The sequence below is a fragment of the Triturus cristatus genome, chromosome 8 (genome assembly GCF_964204655.1).
Source record: "Triturus cristatus chromosome 8, aTriCri1.1, whole genome shotgun sequence".
NCBI lineage: Eukaryota > Metazoa > Chordata > Amphibia > Caudata > Salamandridae > Triturus > Triturus cristatus.
The window spans coordinates 994575073-994599917 of NC_140591.1; the positions used below are offsets into that span (position 1 = coordinate 994575073).

Here is a 24845-nt window from a genome sequence, read left to right on the forward strand (position 1 = left end):
AGAGACACGGGACACTTCCTGCAGCATCAAAGATCAGCATTTATTCACTGCAGGGATACAGAAATCGCAAGAAGTACACAACGTGTAGGTTCTGAGAGACTGCTTCGAATTGCACAAGTGGATCGCTCCTTTTATACACATTTTCGTCATTGCACAGCATGGCGAACAAAAGGTTACAGCTTAGTTCCCAAAATAAACTTCAAAAAGGTTGCATTCATGTTTTCAGAAACCCGAAACATAATTACAGCAGCATTGCTGGTTCCCAACTGTAAAAGCACATTAAGCACATTCCATTCTGACCGTAACGAATTAGAGGAAGGGACAGAAACAGATGCAAAGGAAAAAGACAGGGATGTACAACAGTTTAGAAAACAGTGTAGAGAGCAATAACGGAAACTTGATTGCAGGATCAAAGGACTCGTGCCTAATGTATGCACGACTGAAACAATAAACTAGCATGGCAAGATGAGCCTTAAGCGGGGCCATCTGCCTTTGCCGTGTCAGCCCCCTCACCATAAAAGACACCTTCAAAGGAACATGTGTCCTCCACGAAAGCTTGGGAATCCCAGGGTCACGAAGCGGACAGTGTCCATTCGCTGGCTACTTGAGGGCAAGAGACAAAATGGACGTCGTATCTAAAATGGAACCCAAGGGTTCAGATGGACATACCCAAGAATGAGACGAACCATACATAGTAGCGTAGCGAAAACGCGTACACCCACTAAACTCGTCATTTACGGTTCGTAGATACCAAACTCATCCATATTCGTACATGCCCAAAAATGTCAGTCAGATTCTCACGGAACCTCAGGTTGATTGGCCAGTTTAAGAGCGTAGGAGCATAGGCTTCTATCATTCAACAGGGTGAAAGTAGGGCCATTCAGGGTGGGTTAGTTTGTTGAAGGTTGGAAACAGTATTAGGAATTTAGTAATTAGTTTGGATATTCCAAACCTATTCATGAATTCTTGGAAAATCTATTAGGCTTAATTCCTTAAATTTTTACACTTTATACATTGTATTCACTTTGCACTCTTTTCCGTTTTAAATATATATGAGCATTTTGTATACCTGCAATGGAAAGTACTGTATTAATCTCTTTGGATGTTAAGTTTAGAGATTATTATGTATGTATTGTAGGTTCTTATAGGCTCTGAAGTAAATTTAGGCACTTTGCACATTGCAATTTTTTTCTGCTGGCAGATATGCATATTTTTGCGAGAAGGGTTTGTCGGCCATAAGGGTTCATGAAGGTTGTCATGAATCTCAATTAGTCTCAAGATATTGGGCAACAAAGAATGTGCTTTATAAAATTCATTATATTCATTAAAAGAATATATTTCATCAAGTAACCTAAGGTACAGTTAGCCATCTTCAGCCGGTAGAGATACAGGAAGCACAAGCACTTTCTTTTTCGCTATACTGCCAGCACTTTATTGGGTTTTTTTTGTGCAAGGTTGTTGAGGGGGTTGTTTAACTATCACGGAGGGGAAGCAGGCATAAGCATGTAGGTAGGCACCAGGTCAAGGCTCCATTGTTGGGTGGGCTGAGAACAGGAGTCAAGGGCCACTCCCTTCTTTGGGTGGGATGGGGTGGGGAGTGATTAAGGGTGCTGGGGATTGTTGGGTTAGGCAATTATAAAAGAAACAGGACAACACCAGCTCAGAAACGGGCAAGGGACAAGAGTGGAACAAGAGAAGGAGCTAGGTGCTAGTCGTGGTAAATAAGGTAGGAAGGGTTCCGAAACATTTCCAAAAAGCCAGGTTACACGAAGTGGGGAACAATAAAAGAAGGGATGGAATAACGGTGCTCTGACTCAGTTTGAAGAATGTCTCAAAAGATAAAGATAATCTCCTGTAATGTAAATGATCTTTTAAATGCACCTAAAAGGGGGGCAGTATAAAAAATGGCTGGGCTCGTTTACTCCCTAGGTAATTTTCTTGCAGGAAACGCATCTTAAGTCCAATATCCTCAACCTATCACTGCCTAGGAAATATTCCCAACCATACTTTGCCTCAGCCAATAGGGCAGCTCGGGGGATTGGTATTTTATTTTCAACTACACTAGATTGGGAAGTGAAAGAAGTGATCTGGGACAATGAAGCGAGGTGGATCTGGATTGAGGTTGTAGTTGCTGGGGTTTGTCTTATTTTTTTTTTATTATTATGAGGCAATTTTTGATGACATCAAAGTTTTAAAACATATATGATATGCTAATAACTGCCTGTGGTCCCATAGTTATGGTGGGGGTGGGTTTTCGATTTTATACAAGATCTATGTCTAGACACCTCGAATAAGGCTAAACAACAGCTAGAACCAAGGACTGCGAAATTGCTAAAAAATTGTGGAAGATTTTGCCTTAATAGATCCCTGGCGGGTGGATCACCCAGGTCTTACACTGTTTATATGCTACTCTGCAAGGTTTAAAACAGCTCACAACTTGATTTCTTTTTGATAAGTAAGCAATTAAAAAGAGGAGAGTGCAATATCTTTACTAATTCTTTCTCGGGCCATTCTATAGTTTCCATGGATGTATGTTTTGGTATCCCTCGAAGATATAACACCAGATGGCATTTTGACAAAGCCCTGCTTACGGATTTAGTATGGCTCGCAGAAAATCGGAAATTTATACAACCATTTTTTAAGGAGAATATAAATACAGTCCCAGATTTTATGGTATGGGGAGATTTTAAGGCCTCTTTTCGGGGTCAGGTTATTGCATACAAAGCTAGCACATATAAGCAGAGGGCACGAAAGATAGAATTACTACAAGAAGCAGTAGATCGGGTTAGGGTGGATTTTAACTCTGCTGGCTTAAGTCAGTATAATCAGATGGTACTACAGCAGGAATGAACGAGAGCGAAAGATCAACTAACATTTTTTTATCCTAGAAGAGATTTCGGGGAGTAAGGCATTCCAACAGAAAGTTTATGAGGAAAGACAGCTTGTAGGCAAAGTTTTAGTATGGTCTACTAAAACACAACAGAGTAGGAAACTGATTTCCCAGCACTGCAACTTTGGTAGGAGACAAAGATAGGATTGCAGAAATATTTGTATCCCACTTTAAACAAATCTATGCCGAAGTGCAGATAGTGTATCCACAGGACGTGGACAACTACTTTGCCTCACTCCAGCTACCTAAAATCACTAGGGCTGATATGGAAAATTTGAATAAACCTATTGAACTTACAGAACTGTCTGAAATGATAAAAGGTATGGCTAGCGCTAAGGCAAGTGGGGATGACGGAATCCCCGGTCGAAATATACAAGAAGTTTATAGATGAGCTCTCTCCATTTTTAATATCTTTATTTAATCAAATTATGGAAGGGATTCCCATCTCTAATAGATTCAAGGATTGAGTTGTGATTACCATTCTCAAAAAAGACAAGGATCCCAATTACCCTAATTCCTATCGCCCAATAAATGTATTAGATGTAGATTACAAGCTATTTAAGAACATTTGGGCGAATAGGATTGCGATCAGCGCACAACAAGTGGTCAATGCTGACCAAACAGGATTCCTCCCAGGTAGATCAATGGCAGTAAACACCTTTTTTAATGCAGATGATTATTTTTCAATTAACAAGAAGAAAATAGCAATTCTAATAATGGACACAGAAAAAGCATTTGATTTTGTTGACTGGCAGGCTCTCTTTTCTATTTTATGTAAGTTTGGTTTTCCACCCCGCTTGATAGCAATGTTAAAGGAAATATACAAAGGGGCTGTAGCAAAGACAATTGTTAATGCGGAACAGGTGGGAGAGGTGGCTATCAGGTGTGGCACCTGTCAGGGCTGCCCCGGTCTCCTCTCCTATTCTCTCTTTTTATTGAGCCACTCGCAGTAAAAATCTGCTCTAATTCATAAATTGTGGCCAGATAACGGGGATGGCATAAATCAAACTGTTTGCTGATGATTTGATTCTATATTTGAAGGTGGAAAAGGCTAATATCCAGGCTGTGTTGGAGGAAATTCAGGCGTTTAAAACCTTGGGTGGGTATAAAGTTAACCAGGCCAAAACCGAGCTCCTTCTCTTCAACTCTACAGAGCCTCAACTACCAGCAGGGCTGCATATTTTGCCACAACGACCCATACGATACCTAGGGTTATACGTAAGAGCTGATTTTTCTCAATTATTTTAATTAAATTATGGAAATACTCTCCGGAAGGCAAAAAGGCTTTTAGAAAGATGGCAATTACTACCCTTGACATTAGTGGGTCAGGTTTCACTTGATAAAATGTCAATACTCCCCTAGTTTGTATTCTTGCTTTTAAACCATCTTCTGAAAGTACCAATTTCATATTTTAAGAAGTTGGATAAAGTTATCCGTGAACTTGTAGGGGCAAAAAAAAGCATGGGTTAAACTATCCATTCTTCAATTAGACACAGAGCAGGGGGCGTTAGCATTACCCCACTTTCCCACTTACTACCTAGCCGCTTTAGTTAGTCAGCTAGGACAATTAGCAGCACCCTCTTCAAAATATGATAACTTTATCTTAAGCCATATATTAAAAAAAAGTGCAACTAAGCTACCAGTTTTTCTTTGTTCAATGAAACTACCCAAGAAAACAAGATATAAGGTCATAATGTCAATAGCAATACGTACCCAGCACTTCTATAAAGCATATAATATTCCAGGATGTCATGCATATACCTCTCTTCAAGACTGTGAGATACGGGTCCTACAACTTACACAAGGGGTGTTGCAGACCTATAATAATTTAGGGTACTTGAAGCAAGGCGATTTTTATAACTCTACCCAATTGATAACGTAGGAATCATTTGTTCAGCAAATCGAAACTCAAAGTTGATGTTTGTGGTTAAGCTTCAAGCAAATTTCAGGCTTCCTTAATAAAAACTATGCGATTGTTGTGGCATTAAAAGTAATAGTAGGGCATTGTATGAGATGATATTGTGTGGTGTTGGAAACTGGTACCAGCTACTACGCAAGGGAGCTAATAATAAGATTATTGAGGAGATGCTCCCAAAAATTTCACAGGAAACAGACTGACAGTTTAATAGTCAGAAATGGCAGCTATTGTGAGAATGGCCACCTTCAAGAGAATGTCTTTTCTATCAAGATGGTTGGCATATTATACTCCCCTTAGATTGCATACATTTTTCTCATCCTCTCCTAATCAATGTTTTAGATGTACGGTGGTGGGGGCGGGAGGGTGGGTATATATATTTTTCACACACTTAAGACTACAGCACTTCTGGGGTTTACGCAAATTAAATATCGGAAATCTCCTCCCTGCGGGGAAAAAAAGGGGAACACAGCTTTATAGATTTTAGCAATGATTATGGTCTTATTTATTCTTATTGTATGAAATTCTTGTTTTACTATGGGTACTGTTGCACATGAAATATGAATTTATGGTATCTAATGTTAGATGAATTACAAGATTCTTTATTATGTAGTGTTTTTTACCTTACACCTATACTCTGGCCATTTATGCATGAATTGTTTATATGTCCTGTCTGTTTTCTCTGCTCAATAAAAAAAAAATCTTCAGGCCAGCCAGGAGCTTGTGAAACACTGGTATGACCAGAAGACAGACTTGGTTGAGTACCAACCAGGAAAGTTGGTGTGGGGGCTGGAGCCTGTGGCGCCAATGGTCCTTCAGTACAAGTGCAATAGGCTCTATCCAATTGTGGAAAAAAAGGGGGAAGTCACCTATTTGGTCAACTTAGGTACCCCTAGGAGTCCTCACAGAGTACTTCATGTGAATCACCTTAAACCATCCCAGTGCAGAGCTTACATGACCATGCTCATGGTCAGAACAGATCAGGAGGATGAGAGTGAACCTCTTCCTTAATTATTGTCCACCAACCCACAAGATGATACAGTGGAGGCTGTTGAGCTTTCTGACACTCTAACTGTAGAACAGCAGGCTGACTGTAGACAAGTTCTGCCAGTTTGCAGAGCTCTTTTCCTTGACCCCTGGTCAAACTACAAGTGTACACATGATGTTGACACCAGTGACAGCCTCACTGTCAATAATAAGATTTACAGACTGTCTGATCAATTCAAGGCTTGCATCAAAACTGAAGTCAGTAAGATACTAGAACTTGGAGTGATTGAACCCCCTGACAGTCCCTGGGCTAGCCCAGTTGTTCTGGTCCCCAAACCTCATTCCAAGGGTTGGCCGAAATGAGATTTTGTGGGGACTACAGAGGGATGAATCCAGTGACCAAGACTGATGTGCACCCCATTCCAAGAGCAGATGAGCTTATTGATAAGCTTGGGGCAGGCACATTTCACAGTACCTTTGAGTTGACATCAGAGTACTTGCAGATTTGCCTGACCCAGGGAGCCAAGGAGAGATCCGCTTTCTCCACCCCAGAGGGCCACTTTGAGATCAATTTAATGCCCTTTGGATTAGCAAATGCACCTGACACTTTTCAAAGGTTGGTGAATAAAGTTATTTCAGGTCTGGATGACTTTAGTGCAGCATACTTGGATGATATAGCTGTCTTTAGCTTCACCAGGCGCTGCAACAGGCAGGACTCATTGTCAAGGCCGGTAAGTGCCAGATAGGGCAGAGTTCTGTGCCTACATGGGGCACCTGGTAGGTGGAGGCCAAGTTAGACCTCTCCAACCCAAGATCCAGACCATTCTGGACTGGGAGCCTACCAAGACACAGGCCCAGGTCATGGCATACCTTGGCCTGACTGGCTAATATAGGAGGTTTGTGAAGGGATATGAAACCATTGTGGTCCCCTCACAGAGTTAATCTCAAAGAAGCAGCCCAAGAAAGTCATTTGGACTGCAGGTGGTCAAACGGCCTTTGACACTATGACAGCAGCCATGTGCTCAGCACCGGTCTTAAATTCAAATCAACATCTGTCTTAATAAATCACCGACTAAGAGAAACAGTTCATTTTCAACAGACGCTTCTAAACATGGGATTGAGGCAGTGTTAGCACAGACGAACGATGAAGGCCCAGATTAACTAGTAGCATACATTAGCAGGTAACGTCTCCCCAGAGAGCAACCTTCGAGTACCATTGTGAGGGAAGCCTCTGCTGTGGTTCGGTCCCTGAAGAAGCTGAGACCCTACCTGTTTGGGACACACTTCCTAGTTCAAACCGACCACAGGCCTCTTACATGGTTGATGCAGATGAGAGGAGAGAAAACCAAATTGTTGAGGTGGTCCATTTCTCTACAGGGGATGGACTTTCTAGTGGAACACAGACCAGGGACTGACCATGTCACTGCAGATGGACTTTCCAGGTTCTTCCACTTAGACCATGAGAACTACCAAGAGGGAGATTAGTGCTCATCATCTTTCATCTGGGGGCGGTCATGTTGTAAAGTACTCTTTTTGGATGGTCACCCCCTACTTTTTTGCTGATAGATGCTGTGATAATTGATCTGAAAGTGTGCTGGGTCCTGCTACCCAGGCCCAGCACCAGTGCTTGTTCCCTCAAACTGTAAATGTGAATTGGTACACCTAATTGGCAAGTACTTTTACACCGTTTAAGGCTCTAGTATATGGTATCAGTGGTACTCAGGATAGGGATGTAAAAGGGATACCAGGGCTGCAGAAAGTATCGTGCCACCCCGAGCAATGCGAGTAAAATAAAACTCTACAGAGTTGCCATGTCAGCCCTGCACGAGCAGCATGCCTGCTCGAGTTTGACCCTGCACATACCATGTGTGACAGGGTCACTTCACTGCATGTACTATATGTCAGTCACACCCAAGGTAAGGCCCCCATAGCCCAGGAGGCAAGGTGCAGCATATGAAATGTGTGGAAATATATATGCAGGTATATATAACTCTGTGGTAGCATTTAAAATGTAATTCTACCGCAAGTGACTGGCTGATTTCTTTCATGTTTGGTGTCAAACACCATGCTGTTAAACCCCCGACATGATGGTGGTGTCGAAATTTGACCAGCGTATACCCAGGTGGCACTTTTAGATGGTGCGCACCTATTTAACTAGTTTTCTTGTGCCTTGGTGTGACATACACCCACGGAATATAGTCACTACTGGGGCAGATAAGCCACAGGACTAGCTGCCCATTGGCTACTAGTCCTCATACCCACTTACACCCCCTAAATCTAGGATTTAAAGGACACCAAAGTGAACAGAGTCTCAGATTTGATGTAATAATCAGAAGAGACCCATGTCCACGACAAGGCAGGACTCCAGGAAGATAGGCATTAAGCTCTGCACATGTGGCAGCCACCCTGCAACCGCTGGATTGCGAATCGACCAAGGCAAGAGACCAGTTTCACAAGGAAGGCGAACCCCTCTGCAAACTCCTGACTTCACAAGAACTCCCTTGAGCTAACGGTACTAGTCCCCTGCACAACCAGCAAAGTCCACAAACTTGAAGTCCTGCTCCGTGAACCATCAGCATGGCTGTTTAAAGTCACTGGGCAGGTGGCTTTTGGGAGTTATAGGCCCGACCCTCAGGGAGGCACAGCTTGCTACACCATTCCCCAGATCTTCTGGACAAAGATTTCCTCAACCGAGTGCTTACAGGTACGAAGGCTTGTTGGTGGGCAGACTGAATACAGCCTGCCTTCTTTGACGCTTCAAGATAAGAGATTCATCTCCTCAAATGATCAACCACCCCTGTGGCTCCATTTTGAAAAATCCTGTTTTTGTTTTTACCTTATCTTGGCACACCTACCAGCTTATCTGGTATGGATCCGGTTCAGCGCCACTGATAGCCAAGAGCACAACTGCATCTGAGTCCACCGAGCGAGGTAGATTGACTCTGCATGGAGACTCCGGTTCCAGAGCCAGCTCCATCCTTTGTCGCCAGAGGGTGCTGCTTAACCCCTTCGCCGCGGGGGTAATGCCCCGGCGGCGCGGGGGGGGGGGGAGGCGGCGGCGCTGTGCTCGTGACGAGCCCAGCTCGTCATGAGGCACAGTGGAGCTTTGCTCATGACAAGCTCAGTTCGTCACAACTCCGCCCACTGATTGATGCTCCTCACTTTATCTCCAAAAGTGATGATCCTCTTCCAAAGTTCAGAAATAGTTAAAAAATGCAAGACTGGAAAACAATCAATTTTGGAATTTTGCAGAGGAACTTTAAGTCAAAGGTCAGTAATTTTCCTGTTCGTGTGAACATAAAGCGACTTCAACTGATGTTTAGATCACTTCCGGTAGTCAATAAACACTTTTAAGGCCTCAAAGTGAGCAAATGAGCCGTTTTCACTCACATTTACTCAGACCCTAAATCTGATGCTTTTAAACCCCTTGGACTGTTCCCACTGGGTGCAGGATCAAGCCTGTTTTCTATATGGCTGGGTTGAAACTTGAATGGCATGGGGCGCAAGAAAATTATGGATTTAGACTCAGATCTCTGTACTGGGGTGAATGTATGGCGTTGTTCTGCATTCTGTCCATCAAGTATTGTTTTTACATTTGTCACCCCGAGTGGGACGGATATGCCCAGATGTGCGTCCCGTGCTCTCCAAGCCACTGGAGTCAAGCTATCCTGGCTGATGAGGGGTGAAACCCCGAAACTGGTTCTAGGATGCTTGTTTCCAGTTCATGGAGGATCTGACCTGGCAGTTCGGGTTGGACTGTTCCCATTGGGCGCAGGGTCAAGACTGATGGGCATGTGGCTGGGTTTGAACTGGTATTGCATGGGGAGCAAAAAACAATTGATTTAGGCCCAGATCTCTGTACTGGGGTGAATGTATGACACTGTTCTGCATTCTGTACATTAATTGTTCTTTTTGCATTTGTCACCCCGAGTGGGATGGGTATGCCCAGACGTGGGTCCTGTGTTCTCCATGACACTAGAGTCAAGCTATCCTGGCTGATGAGGAGTGAAACCCCGAAACCGGTCCTAGGATGCTTGTTTCCAGTCCATGGAGGACCTGGCCTCCAAAAAGTGCCATAAACCCATTCATCGCACTAATGATCTCGTCTTCAATGTAATTTCTATTAACTCAGCTATTGGGATTGGCAGAGATTTCCTGGCCCTTGCAATTTTTTGTTCCTAGTGACTAGTACATTATTTTGTAATGAAACTGCCGCACCCAATGCTCTAAAAAAACTGTATGTTGTTGTAAATGTGTGCATAAAAAAAGCTAGCACACCATAAATTTCTATTTTATTAATCGTTGTACGGCATCAGAACATGACAAACTTGATCTGTTATTTTGAGTTTTCTGTTAATGAAGAGCATCGGCAAACGTTGTTACAATTATGTATCCTACTACTGGTTTAACTGGCTAGGTTTTGAAACTCTTAGCATTTTACTCAACTGTTGAAAAATATTGATCTATTACACGATTGTGTATTCATTAGTGTGTCTAACCCCCCCAACACAGAAAACTGGAGGCAGAATACACATACCCAGAAAAGCAGCGTATTACAGATTTGTTAATGTGTGAAGACCAAGTGATTTACTTTCCATACATTATTTCCATTTTAAAATAAAGAATTTCAGTTGTTATAATTCCTTGTAATGTGGCCTGCAAAAAATCTCTGATTAGAAGACTGAGTGGGAACAAAACAAATATGTGTTAAATTTATTAACTTAGAGTAATTTAACAGTAAAACCACAAGAGTCAAAAATAAACAAACAGATAGCATAATCACCAGAAGACTTTATTAAAAAATGTGTATAAAAATTAGATTACTACTAAAATAACAAGCATTCAGCCAGATAAATACCCCTTGTTCTCTTTATAACTACTTGCTCACAATTTCATATAGTGATAGCTTTTTGCATAATGGGAACACATACTTCACTTGTACACAGAAATCCTGGTTAGTGAAGGATATGTTGCACATAGGTCTCGTCCTGGAGGTTTAGTCAAAAGGTGGAATTAGAGGTTGTGGAGTGAAAACAAAATCACCAAGGCCAGAATAATGTCAGTCACACAATATCAAAAGAAGGCTCACTTTTCTTTTTTCATTTTTTCTTTTTTCTTCCTCTTATACTTTTTGTTTTAACCACTTTACTTTCAAAAACAGAACGGGCCGTCACCATCATAGTTTTTACATCCTCTTCCTCCCCACTACTAGAGCTACTGTTGTTTCTGCCTCTACCATTCTTGAATTTGTCTGTGGGTGTGCTTTTCTTGGACATGTTACTGATCTTATGAACCGCTAGCATTTGTTTACCTTTGCTCACATTTACAGATACACCTTCTGAATCCCCACTGGATGATTCATTTTCAGGTTTTGGAATGCGTCCAACATCAAGAAATCCCCCTACTTCAGCAGCTAAATTTTCTGGTTGGCAATTGGTAGCTTTCTTCCTCTTTACAGTTTCAGATTTTGGTACAGTTGTTACATCATGCACAGTTCTCTTTCCCCTTTTCTTGCCAGGTGATTTAAAGTTTTCCTCCACAGTAACAGCTGGTTCCTCCATTTCCAAAATGTCTTCTTCCTTTTCTTTTCTCCGCATACATGTGACAGCCCTACGCAGTCTCTGACTCTTGATTGCTTGCTTTTCACGCTGTTCCATTCTGAAGAAGGAATCAATTCGAAGCTGAGTCTACAACATAACACATGAGTACAGTAGATGAGACAGAGACCCGTTTAGATTAAACGTTTAACACTCATATAAAAGAGTCAGTAGATAAGGAAACAACAAGCAAAATCATATACATAAATTGAGCAACACAAGGAACTAGTTAAGTGCCTGTAACTCTAGTTCTCATGTTCTGGTATCTTTGATTGATTCAAATGCTTGAGTTATTTGTAGTCATCAGGATGGTAATCTCGGATACTTTTAAAATAGTAGTAACCAGTGTAAAAATGGCTGCACTGCAGGAGAAACAAGAGTGTTTGTTTAGCAGTACATCTAACACAATTGAAACAAACCAAACTTCACCCGTTGAGGTGGATGAGCTGAGCCCTCTACTTCCCTTAGAGTCTACCACAGCTCAGAACCTATATCACAAGTATATAGGAATAAGCTCTGACCATGGTAGGAGAGAGGGTTGTATGTGAATGCATGAAAAATACCAATGCCGGAAAACTGGAGTTAGAGATAAGTAACTAGTTACCTTTTCAGCACTGGATCTTTCACAGATTCACATGCCAACAGTGGAAAGCAGTATCCAAACACTGTAAGGAGTGGAAAACAGGCTCACGTTTATTGACAGAGGCTGTAGAACACTGTTTAGCCAACTGAAGAATTTGCTGCAACATTCAGGTGTAGGCAGTAGAGCTTAGAGAAAGTGTGCCTGCTTCTACATGTACCTGCACAACAGATTTCTCATAGAGGCACTCCTGCATAGAGTGCCGACGTCACAGACATGTTTCTAGTAGAGTGTTCCTTAACCTAATGCACACAAAAGGACATTTTGCCTTCTTGTGACTAGAAATAATGAGGATGAGAACCTCTGGGCAATACTTTTTCTGGACTGAGGGCGGCCGTTGTCTGTACAACCAAGAGAGATTAAAAGTTGTTCAGAAGTCTTCTAGTCTTTGGTTCTTTCCATGTTAAACTTAATTCACCTGTGAACATCTACTTTATACAGTAATTTCTCAGCTAATGTTGAAGGAATTAGGAAAAAGGACTGAAGACTAACAGGCTTGCTTAAATAAACGCACGATAGGCATAAACCCAGGGTTGATTCGAAGGGTAATCTTGTCACTAGTAAAATAAAGATAAAGCTTGTTTATCGTGAAAACTTGGAGCTCTACCACTACTACTGCCAATGTCAGAGCAAGAAGGGGTGCGTTCTTCAATGAGTTACTTCCATTCCTTGTCAGATAGGCTCTGATTGAAGCTTACTGTGGCCATTCCTGGGACAGATAAATAGGTTAAGGTAGAATGTGAAGCAGTTGCACTGACATGGGATTTACCCCTTTACCCTCGCACCATATAATGAAATTATTCCAATTGGCACTGTAAGTTTTGGCTGTAGAAAGAAACAAGCCTGACCCAGAATTGCTCTGTAATTCAGTGGAATAAGCAGAAAACCAAATAGTAGGTGATCAGGAACCAGGTAATAAGATTCAGAGACTTGAGGTTGGAATGCAAGACCTGCGTGCTGTACTTGTGATGGGTTTCTTCAAAACCCTGGGAATGTGGGGAAACAGCTGAAAGGCATAGGCAAAAAGGTTAAACCTCACCATAGATATAGATTTTCAAAAGACAAATAAGAGATACATCACTTGCTCAGATGAATCGGTTTCCAGGGGTTCAGAAATGGACAACACACAGCCAGGGATTAGCTCTGCAGTATATGCACCTTCTCCCGAATATGAAGATTCCTATCAGGGGTCCACTTATTAGGGGGAGACAGATGGCGCCCACAGAGAGGCAGAGATCAGGAAAGGAGTCGGGCATTGGTCAGGGGTAGAGGCAGGGGATTGAGACCAACTAGGTATTTCAATCAATCAGGAGAGTCATGGAGAGAGACAGACCAAGCAACAGTAACTACAAACGGTAAATACTAAGGGACCTATTTTGATGCCGGTCGGACGAGCCTCTGACCGGCACTGTAGAGTAAACGGGACCGCCAGATAAGGAGTTGGCAGTACCACTTCCATTATTTGGATGCAACCGCCTTCATGGCGGTCGGAAAGTGTATACTTTCCATTGTGGCTTGCGCTGCGAGCCGCAGCACAAGCCACAATAGAAAATATACACTTAGGACACATCCATACACCATGTGGCATGCACCATGCGATGCCTGCCACTTAATGCATGGATGTTTAGGGGGCACCATAGGTGCCCCACAGGGACCATAGCGTGGGCCACAGGGACAGGGGACCTGCTAGGGCCCCCAAAAGACCCTTTCCACCAGCCTTTTCATGTCGGAAGAACCAAAATGAAAATGCTGGCAGAAAGGTGGATCGTAATCCCCACGGTGCCGCCTGAGAAGGCACTGACTCCATTGTGGGAAATGCGATCCGGCTGACTGCCCGATGGGCTCCTTGAGTCTGTTCGAAGCGGATAGTCGATCAGTCCCTCCACCGATGCGGTCCGACCGGCTGCATCATAATGCAGCGGTCTGACCACGGCCTCAGATGTAGGTGGGACAGACACCAGCATACCGTCACCATTGGTTCTACCGACATCATAATGAAGCCCTAACTCTGGTATCAATTTGCCCAAATACAGGTTACAACCATCAGAGATTCTAGCCAAGGGTCTCTCTTTCATCCTTACCAATGTCCCCCCATACCTTAAACATCAAGATGGTACTTCACAATTATTTCAGGAAGATTAGATTAAAATATTTTTACAATAAACACCTCTATCAGGGCAAAAGGGATATCACATGCTTGAGATCCACATCACCACTTACGTCTGCAGCATGCATGGTATCACACAAAATATTAACGTTTGAACAGGTGGTACTTAGCAACGTGACAGAACTACTAGGTTCCACAAAATAGGTGAAGTACAATACTACTAAAGCAGAGATGCAGGCATTAGAGACACTAAAGATGAACACCAACATAGTGATCAAACCTGTCGATAAGGGAAGTGGGGGTGCAATAGTCATGCAGGATAGAGAATAATACATTAATGAAATTCTACAACAATTGAGTAGTCAGACCCAATATGAAATTATGGTTCCATGCCTCACAAAAGATAAGCTGACTAATCAGAACAGTGACTGACATAGGTTTAGCAGAAAGTTTTCTTAGTTAACTTGAATATGAATACCAGAATTAGAAACATCCCCCATGCCCACCATATATACATTACCAAGGATACACAAACACTTTGACAAAACCCAAGGCCACACCATTGTATAGGGATGCGACTCCATGCTAGAACCACTGTGTAAATATGTCGATTTTATTTTTATTCAACCCTTTGTTATCACAAGTAGAACATACACAAGGGATACAATGGACACAACTCAACAAATTGAAGATCACTCATTCGATATTGACAATCAACTCTTGATAACGTCTTAATTCTTCAGGATTTTTACTACCAAATAAAAGGTGTGGCGATGGGGGCTGGATTCGCCCAAGATCAAGCAAACAGGTTTAGGAACAAGTATGAGCAATCACATATCTATTCTGAAACTAATCCTTTTCACTAAAAAATTACTTTATGGAAAAGATATAAAGGCAATGTAGTCATGATTTGGACTGGTAACACTGTCAACTTAAAAGCATTCTTGTCTTGGTGCCAAATCAGTCGGCATCCAATTCACAATGTCTTACAGAACCTATTCAATTTATTTCTTAATATTACTGTCAAAGGGGAAAATAACAGTCTATTCAAAATTTTATATCGAAAACTCAAAGCACGCAATACACATATTAGGTACTCTATTCACCATCTAAGGAGTTTAAGAGACAGCCTGCCGTTTTGAACACTTTCTTAGGGTCAGAGGGAACTGCAAGCTTAGATCTGATTATTTTAGGGAATGAGATGTTTTGATTAGTAGGTTACTTGACAAGGGATACCCAAAAAGTTTGCAAAGATGCTTGAGAAAATGTGCATGGTATTATCCTAGATAATGCTTGCTCATACCCAATGAGAAAAATGATGAAATAACTAACAGAATGGTTTGTGTCACTACCTGTTGTACAAGGAGCAATGATATCAAGAAGATGATTAATAAATATTGGAATTTGATATCAGATGAATTAGACATGCAGGAGAAGCCATTACATTCCTTTAAGAAAGAGAGAAATGTAAAGGAGTATGTAGTAAGAGCCTTGCTACCATCTGTAGCTCAACCTGACTTACATACACAATTTGGTTTACCACCTACTAGGGTCAATACAAATGCTATAAATGTAAAGCTTGTGACATAACTATAGAGGGGAAAGAGTTTACTCACAGAAACAGGACATTCACATTCAATTTATTTACAAATTGCAAAAGTACAAATGTGGTCTATTTGATGAAATGTCCATGCAATCTTGTATATGTGGGTCAGACGACACAGAAGGTACAAATGTGGTTTCTGCAACATTATAGCAGGATCCGTAGTGAAATCCAAACAGCTCCCTCAGTTGAACATTTTGCAACTGTTGTACACAGTGCCTAGGACATCAGTTGGTTAGCTGTAGAAGAAAAATCAGGCCCAATCCCGTGGAAGGAAATGAGTACTATCGTGAACATGAGAGAATGCAAATGAATACGTCTTGGATTCTGTACAAAATGGACTCAAAAATCACAAGACAGATAGCACATTTTACCAAAGGGTAATATGACAATATTTCTATTGTCATTCTTTTCCCTCTTTTTGAAAACCAGTTTGAAGAAATATGTTTGTACTTACAGTTTTTTTTTTATTATTTTTTTTAAAGAGTTTTATATAGTGCAAACTTGACCCGAATCCAATCAGGTATCAGAGCACTTTACATAGCACCAGTTACGTTACATTAGGACACAAATTCATTCTTTGTTAGGCACGGGGAGATTAAGTGATTTGCCCAGAATCACAGGATGTTCAGCGTCATTACTAAGACTCCAACCCAGTTCCCCAGGTCCGATGTCGAACGCCCTAGCCATTAGGCCAACTCCTCTCCCACAGTTGACTCTAATTGTTGAGTTGTCAACCTGTCTCTAAAATAGGAAATACGTATCTGTATTTTTTAGATAGGAACCATTACTGCAAAATTGATTATTGAATATATGTACTACTTGCATATTACTTTATTGTAAAAATTATATCTATAGATAATCTCAGATTCGGAAGGCATATACAAGATTTGCTTTCAGGACGAGACAGATCCCAATGGGATATTTCAAATTTCCCAAAAATTAGCTATTATTGAAGTATTGATTGTCTCTAATATTTTCATTATTGGCATTTTTTCACATATTTTGCCTATTAGATGCACAGATCGTATCTGTTGGCTCTATCACCGTGCTAATATTGAAATTATTGGTACTTTGTCTATTGCCGTCTCAGCCACGGAGCGCTGACATAAAATACTCTCCTTTTACACACATCTCCAACACCGTGACATGACACCGGGTGGCCATCTTGCAAGAGGAAGATACTTTGTATCTCCCCATGGGTAGCGTGAACATATGCGTCACACCGTCACTCATTCTTTTAATTTTATTTCTTTGGCTGCGCAGTCACTTGGGAGACTAGCCACGGAACAAGTTCAGGGTCCCTGCATTTGCGAACCGACCATCTAGATAGAAAGCATTAGAAGTACTGTTGGTAAGCAGATGGATTGAACATTTTTATCTGTTGTATCTCTAATTTTGATCATTATGACCATTTCTATTGCATACAAATGTAGGTTCAATCATTGAGAGCCCGCTTAATCTGTGATGATTTGAACTGAGTGATGTGTGTTCTTTTCACATAGACCCAGGCACAGGGTGTGCTTTAAGCACATGTTTTAGTTGGCACTTTGTTGTTTTCCAACAGGACAAGGTCTAGCACAGGTGCCTCAATCAAGATTAATTTTATTCTGTGTTTCACCTATATGGTAACCATGCTTTGAGTCCTGCAAACAATGGTTCACAACTATAAAGCGCCACTGGAATGTGGTTCCTTTATGCTGTGGGGCACTTGTTCTGTGTAGGGCATCGTTGCACAAGACATTTTTGGTATAGGGACAGTAGTGATATCTTTTCCCTCAACTTTCCGTAGGTGACGAGTAAGGATTGTTGCGAGGCCACTTGTTGGGGCATACATATGTTATCATTGGTTTAGATAAGTAATTTGCATTCACCCTCCTTTTGAAAGATTCTGTGACCACATAGGAGTATATTGTTTCTCTATGGCATTTGTTGTACCACAGGATGGCCTTCTCTTTCATGTTGGTCCTGAAAAAGGCACCAGCAGATGCAATAATTTACACAGTCTGAACCATGGAAAATTTGGACTATCTATCATCAGGCCGGAGGACATTTTATGTCAGCGCCCCAGAGAAAATGGAATGCTGATTAATAAACAATAGGGAAGTTATTTGAGGAATTGTGGGAACTTTGATTCAGAAACTGTTTGATGATTTTAACACTATCACCTTTGTCACATTGCATGAGCATCACATGTATCACTATTATCCCAGCACATCCTGGCTTTCTAAAACATTTTTTGAAAAATTCTTTGTTACATTGACAGTATTATCTAAATTAATTGAACAAAGCCAACATTGAGCTCGGTGGTCTTTATATACACATCCAATTTATTTGATATGAACAATCAGGAGATCGGATTAATGCTATCTCCATAACTGTCTAAATGTTTCATAAATAATTCAGACAGAACCATATGTGTTTAAACTGCACATCATAGATAAGGCACTGGCCACCAAAAATCGCCTGGTGGATGGTTAAGCACCCATGGAAAGCACATTGTTTGATATCATCTTGCCTGTGAACTATAAGTCTTTTAATTCATGAAAACTCTTTCTGGTCGTCCCTTGCGGGCTGTCTGAAGTACCTTACTGGAGTAACCCTTTTGCTGAATCTATTAAAGGACTCTTGTACTTTTTTTGTTCAAAGATACTAGGTTCACAGCAGATTTCCCTGATGAGCAAAAATTTACCTTTTGGAATATTTTGTATGTTTATGCCACTGGTGGCATGCCTTTTTTATGGAGCTGTAACCCAAGAAGCCATCTTTGAAACTAAACTCAGGGTCTAAACATGCACGTTATCCCGACTGATGGAACTAGCTATCCTGATACTGTAATGATTGTTGATCGAAACATGGATATATATTTCAACATTTTGGATTTTCTCCTTACCATATCATGATGATATTGCCACTGTACCTGCCCCAGAAAATATGGGGCAAATAATCAGCGGTAAGGTAATTCCTAACTCCATTTATGACCAGGATAGTCCATAAACAAATGGGAATATGTGGGGGCAATTTTCGTACCCACGGCAGTGCCAGTTGCTTATCTGCAAATCTCACAATTGAAGGTAAAAAATGTATTTCTAAGACAAATCTCAGCCATTTCACATAATATAATGTTGGCTTCTACGAAGTATGCCAATCTTATTTTCAAGAAATCATCAAATGCTTCCAGACTCTATTCATGGTCTAATGATGAATACAAACTTAATCTATCTAAGGTGACCGTACAATAATTATTTTGCCTCAATATTGTGCCTAATTCCAAAAGAATATCCATGCTGTCTGTGATAGGTGATGGTAAAGTGAAAACCAAGGTTACAGCTGACTACTGATGTACTCTACATTTCTTGATATTACCAAATTGATTATAGAAATTATTGGTCTCTGTGGTGGAGAACAAAATGGTTTGTATATTTTCTGTAGGAGGTCTAGAAATGCTGCTCTAGGTAGTTGAACTTGTAAATATGTTCTTCCTCTGTTAGAACGCCCAAATCTCTCCAGTGTTGTAAGTGTTGTTGAGTATGTTCTTGTGTGTCTTTTACTGGTCTGTATGATAATTGCTCATAACACTTAAACCCTGAGTTCTCAAATTGCTACCGATATGTAGTCTTCCATGTTCATAAGGACAATATCGGCCCTTTTGTAGATCTCCTTAGTAATGATGCTGTTGCTGTCACACAATGATTAAATGGCTTCTAATTCAGTTCGGGCAAATATTTACTTTTCTTTTATTACTTGTCAAAGTATTTTACAAGACCTTTGTGAACTTGAGGATGAAATAGGTCAATGACATTTACAGTGGGTAATAGCGGTGTGAAAGTCTATAGGGATTAAAGTAGAATTTAGTGTGCACAAAGATCAACGCCACAGATAGAGCAGTAGTCTCTATGGGGTCCGTGGGACAGAAAACTCCTCTGCATGGTAACATAAGTGAACCCCTGCCCTGAGTGCCCCAATGGGACTGATGTCTAAATCCCTAATGCTGATTTCGGTTCTTACAAGCAAACATGGATCATACGTGTGCGTCCTGTTGTCTCACGGATTGTGGTCTTGTTGGACAGAGATGGGCGCTCACAGAGCTACCCTCATAGTGGTGAAAGGCCTTGATGGTGGCAGCATACAGTGTAGTGAGCAATAGGAGTGAACAGGTCCTTTTTAACATGTGTCAATGGAATGAGGCCTACAGGCAAACTCATGTTCTGCTGCTGTATGTTTAACTCGCCTTTGGCCTGCATCTGTCTGGTGTGGAGTCCTAAGCAGCGCCTGAGTGGTGTACTTGCGTATGGTTTATGTGTGCCTGGGAAGGGTACAGTACATAGTGGATGTACAGCTAAGAAGTGTGTGCATATTAAAATGCACATGCTGGATGTATGTGTGCCTGGGAAGGGTACAGTACATGGCAGACTATGGGTTCTACTTTGGGAGACCAAGGGATGCATGGCGAAACAGGAGGGGTGGAATCCCCAAGACAGATTTGTGTATTGCCTCATTCCTGTAAGCTAGGATGAACACACCGGAGAAGGGAGAGCCAGTTTTCATCAGCACATTTAAAAGGGTGCTCTTCCCTTCTGAGAGAGGTCACAAGGAAGGGACCTGCTCACATCTTAGGAAGAAGATGGGGTGCTAAGGGAATCAGAGAGTAGGGCTGAGGCCCGGTGCAAACCATTTGATATACATATCAATGTGGAAGACATCCAGGTGCGAAATCTTGTCACTCCGATGACCTGTGTTGTGGGACTATCAGCTATGGAGTTGTTTCTACTGTGACAGACTGCTTTTAAGAGGAAGACAGGGTAGAGGAGTTGGCACTTCACAATGAAACAGACCCCTTCAAAGACTTTGACTCGAAATCCCATTTGGTGTCTAGAAAGGGTTTACAAGTAAGGGCGCTTGAAACCTAAAAAACTGTCAACTGCCAAGTAGTTAGTCAGGCAGTGTGAGGAGGGGAAGTTCTGCAAGACTTCCGCCTGTGATTACGACTGGGGGCCAAGGCCTGCTAGTCTCCCAGATGGGTGAGGGGACATTCCCCAGTGAATCCAAGATGACCTGCCCAGGAGCACATGTGCCCTGTCTAATTGCCAAGACCAGTGTTCCCTGTGAGGAAGAGGAGAGCATTGGAGGGAGGGAGGTCCAGTTTGGAATCCTGTTGAGTGGACTCCCTTTGAGAGGTGTGAGGAGACAGCTGCTGCAATGGTCGGGCCGTTGCCCATGTACAGGAAAAAGTTGGCGCCCGTCTTATGGCAGTTGCCCATGTGCAGGAAAAAGTAGTCAACCCTCAAATGCCAGAGGAAGGCTGCCGTGAAGTGAGCCGTGGACATCTGTTGCCGATCAGGTAGACGTCCCTCTGCAGTAAGGAGTAGGCTACCTTGTATGCTAGGAGTGGTCACCACAAGGTGAACTGTAACTGTTGCCGTGCTGATTGGGCCGGAGCCTGTGTGCAGTGAGGGATCTGTGACCTTGTATGCCAGGAGGAGCCATTGAGGATGGATTACCATGCAAAATGGACCGTAGACCTTGTGTGGTGAAGAACCGGTGACCCCGTATGCTAGGAGGGCCGCCATGCAGGAATGTGCTCTGCCGATTGGGTTGGAGCCTGTGTGCAGTAGAGATGCAGTGACCCTGTATGCCAGAGAGTGGTCACCGGGACAAGCAAGAAGTGTAACCGGACTAGGATCGTCGCAGGAAGAGAGAGGCCGCCATGGCAGTCTCTATGCATCTACACCTGGAAGAGGGATCAGCATCAGGACATTCACAATACTTCCCCCCACCCCACCATGGAACGGACTAAAGACATCCTATCAGGAGGGGCGGAGAGGAACCTCTGGATGCTGGAGTTGTACAACCGTGTGTGAGGAACTCTGGGATCATGGAGCACAGTCCACATGAGCTGCGATCCATGATCTCACCGGAACCAGCCGCTGCCGCTCCAGTACCAACAGAGGGAGCACACACCGGAACTTCGGTTGCACGAACCCTGCAGGTGCAGGTAAGACTGATTTTGTGCCACAGCCCTGGGGGAACGGGTTTGCTAGATATCACTTTAGTGCTACTCTTTAGACTTGGCCTACTAGTGGCACTTACCCTGAATGTTGCCGATAGAGAATGGGGAATAACCACAATGGCTAGTGAGAGGAGGCAGTAGGACACGGGGTACTCGCTACAAAACACTAGAGCCTAACCGCAGGGGGCACTGTGTAGTTGTTTGTGAATGTAGCATTTACCTTTGTGTTGTTAGCAGCAAAAAAAATACTTCTTACGTAATAAAAGTGAGTATTTAGCCTGACAAATATTTATTGTTTATGCTGTGCGTATTTTGAGTTGTGAGCCTGTGCTCACCCCATTGGACTGCTCAGACCATGCTATTCCTGAGAGTCAAATGCGGAAGGGGTACTTGGCCCAGTTGCTCATGGTCTATAGTAGTTCGGGTCCTGAGACATAAGGATTAAAAGGCCTCACCCCCCACAGCTGGGCTCAATAACCCCCGATTGCCCTGTGGCCCTCCAAAAGGGGTTGTGACAGTTTCTAATTATTGGTCATTAAACATGGGGGTTAACATTTATATCACCTTCAGATGTTGTGCCGTTATATTAGAAGTAATAATCCGATCATGTTTATCAGTGTATTTCAATGCAAAAACATGGGAAAAACATGAAGTTTGAGTTTGGATGTAAATTGATAAAGATCAACTTTTGCAACAATGTCGTTCTGACATTAGACAAAAGAAAAAATCTCTGTTCACAACTCGAGTCTCAGGTGGTAATGGAAGAGATTAAAAATGTGTGATACTTTCTGCTGTTTACTGGCCTCTCTTGTACCTCATCTGTAATCCTTTTCCATCGCTTTTTTTCATGTTTCTGTGGACTTTCTTTTTGCCTCTTCTGGTCCTTCCATTGGGCTGATATCAAGGATCTGTTATCTTACACCTAATCTGTATCTTTTGACAACTAAAATAATTCAGTTAATTTGTGGAGTTGGTGACTGGAACTGATTTGCTTGTAGAGGCTTTTAGTATCTGATGATGACAACTGAGATTGTAAACTGTGTCAGTGATGGTCAGGATTGTTGAATCGGCATAGCAAAAGTAGACTTTTTTTATACCCATTTGCATCTGTCCTGTCTGAATTTTCGGATATGGCAGGAATGCCTGGAGACCCAGATGACTGACTCACAACTCAAGAACGTTGAAATGAATGAGTTTGTTGCCATGACGAGCTAGCTCATGTTGGCTGGAATGGAGGACCTGTGTTCAGAGTTTGGGAAATCTCTACCAGAGCAGAGCTTGTTGAATGTGATAGGTAATTTGGGGGGTCATCCCTGCTGAATTGGTCTCATTCATAGATAGCAGAATGGAATTAGTCATATGCAGGATCATACGATACCCCATTACAACTTAGATACTTGCAAAAGCTCACAGACATGGTCTGAAGTTTTGAGATATATTCTGTTAATGGAAATGCCCTAATTACCTATGTCCAGAATCTCTTACATGAACTGTATTCATGCAGCACAGTGAATGTAAGGCATTTCCTTGTTAGCGTCAAACCCAGCCGTTGGAACAAATTGATGGAGGCCATTATGGAGGTTGAACCTTCCTGAGCGAAGAATGCTTTCACCAACATACAAAAAGACCTGTTGGCCAAAGAAAAGCTGCACCAACGGAAGCAAGGCATTTGCACAAGATCTGAGGAATAGACTTCAGGCCAGATGGGAGTGCTTTGAATTTGGAGGCTGCCCCGCCACTGAGAGCATCAGATATTGTCAGTGATTTGCATGAATGGAGATGCGGAAACAGGCATTGTGCAGATCCTAGGAGATGTGAAACTTTTATTCATGCAGCAATAAATGGTAGCAAACTGAAAGAAATGTTTTTTTGAAGAGCTGGACTGGTCTCCATCCTCTGATCTTCTTTCTCACCAGAAAGGATCTTGAACAGAAGCGGAGATTTCTTTGGACATTTTGCAGTTTTTTGATTACTCCATTGCACAGAATAAGAAAGGCTTTCCTGTTGGGAGTTCTTGAAGGTGCAGATGGTGTTAATTTGTTTATGGGTGAGATGGAGGATTTTGTAGGAACTCTACAGTGTGTCTCGACTCCTCTCTTTGGAGCTCCCAGCGGTCGGTTGCGATTTTGTTCTACTTGAGGGCAAAACAAGAAATTCTATCACCCACATCCCGGGTCGTCTTTTTTGAATACGGGCTCCTCAATATGCGTGAGATTGTCTGGGCCTTCAGAAGGATGACCACGAGGACTGCCAGTATTGTACGGTGCTTAAGGAATGAAGGGCATCTGTGCCCAGGATGATGCTTTGCAGAGCATCATAAGCTTGCTTTCCAAAGAGTATTTGCCCACTGAAGGTCATGTCAAGTATCTTGGCCTGCACCTCTTGCTGGCAAGAAGTTGACTGCAATCAGTATTGCCTTCACAGTACTGCCACCCCTTCTAGTTGGCAGTAACCTTCACTTGACAGATCCACAGCTGTGTCAATAATGTCTGCAGATGTGTTGACTTATCCTTTGATGATGGCATACACTTGGTTCTGTTTGTCCTCAGGGATAAGATCCACTAGTGAAAACTTTCATTCTAGGCATCTTGCTCCGGATTGCAGCCCACCTCGTATCCTTTGGCAGTGTTTCCATCCCTTCAACACCAGCTCCTCTCCTTTTCTTGTCTCTGTACTGTCCATGAACAACATGTACTGTTGGCATTTGATTTTTTTCCATTCTTTTTTCCTCACTATACCTCTTGCCTCTACTTCTCAGGTCGCCCTCCCTAAAGCCCACATAATAATGTTAGACTCTTCATTGACACATTTGATTAGGAGATCCAAAGCAATGCAGGTAACCTGCTTTTTTTCAGAAGCAAGGAGCCCAAAGCCAGTGTCCATACTACAGGCCCAGAATAACAGTAAACTGCTAGCACTCAGACCCACAACAGAGAGAACAGAGTTAATTAAGGATGTCTGTAGATACAGACAACGGGATCAGGGACAGGAGATAGGAAATTGAAAATGCAGAGAAAGGAAACACGCACAAGGAAATAAATACACAGGACAGCACAGTAGGGCAATTGATTCATGATTTAAGACATATAAAGCCTA

General features: G+C 42.3%; 1 protein-coding gene across 2 annotated transcripts in view; it reads right to left on the bottom strand.

Annotated features, from left to right (window-relative positions):
• Positions 1-10563: 10563 nt before the first annotated feature.
• Positions 10564-24845, bottom strand: part of ERCC5 (ERCC excision repair 5, endonuclease) — a 162046-nt gene continuing 147764 nt past the window's right edge. For both annotated transcript variants that reach the window (XM_085622541.1, XM_085622542.1), the window contains exon 16: positions 10564-11479. In XM_085622541.1, coding sequence (XP_085478667.1) covers positions 10892-11479 — 588 coding nt within the window. In that variant the 3' untranslated portion in view covers positions 10564-10891. The remainder of the gene's footprint in view (positions 11480-24845) is intronic.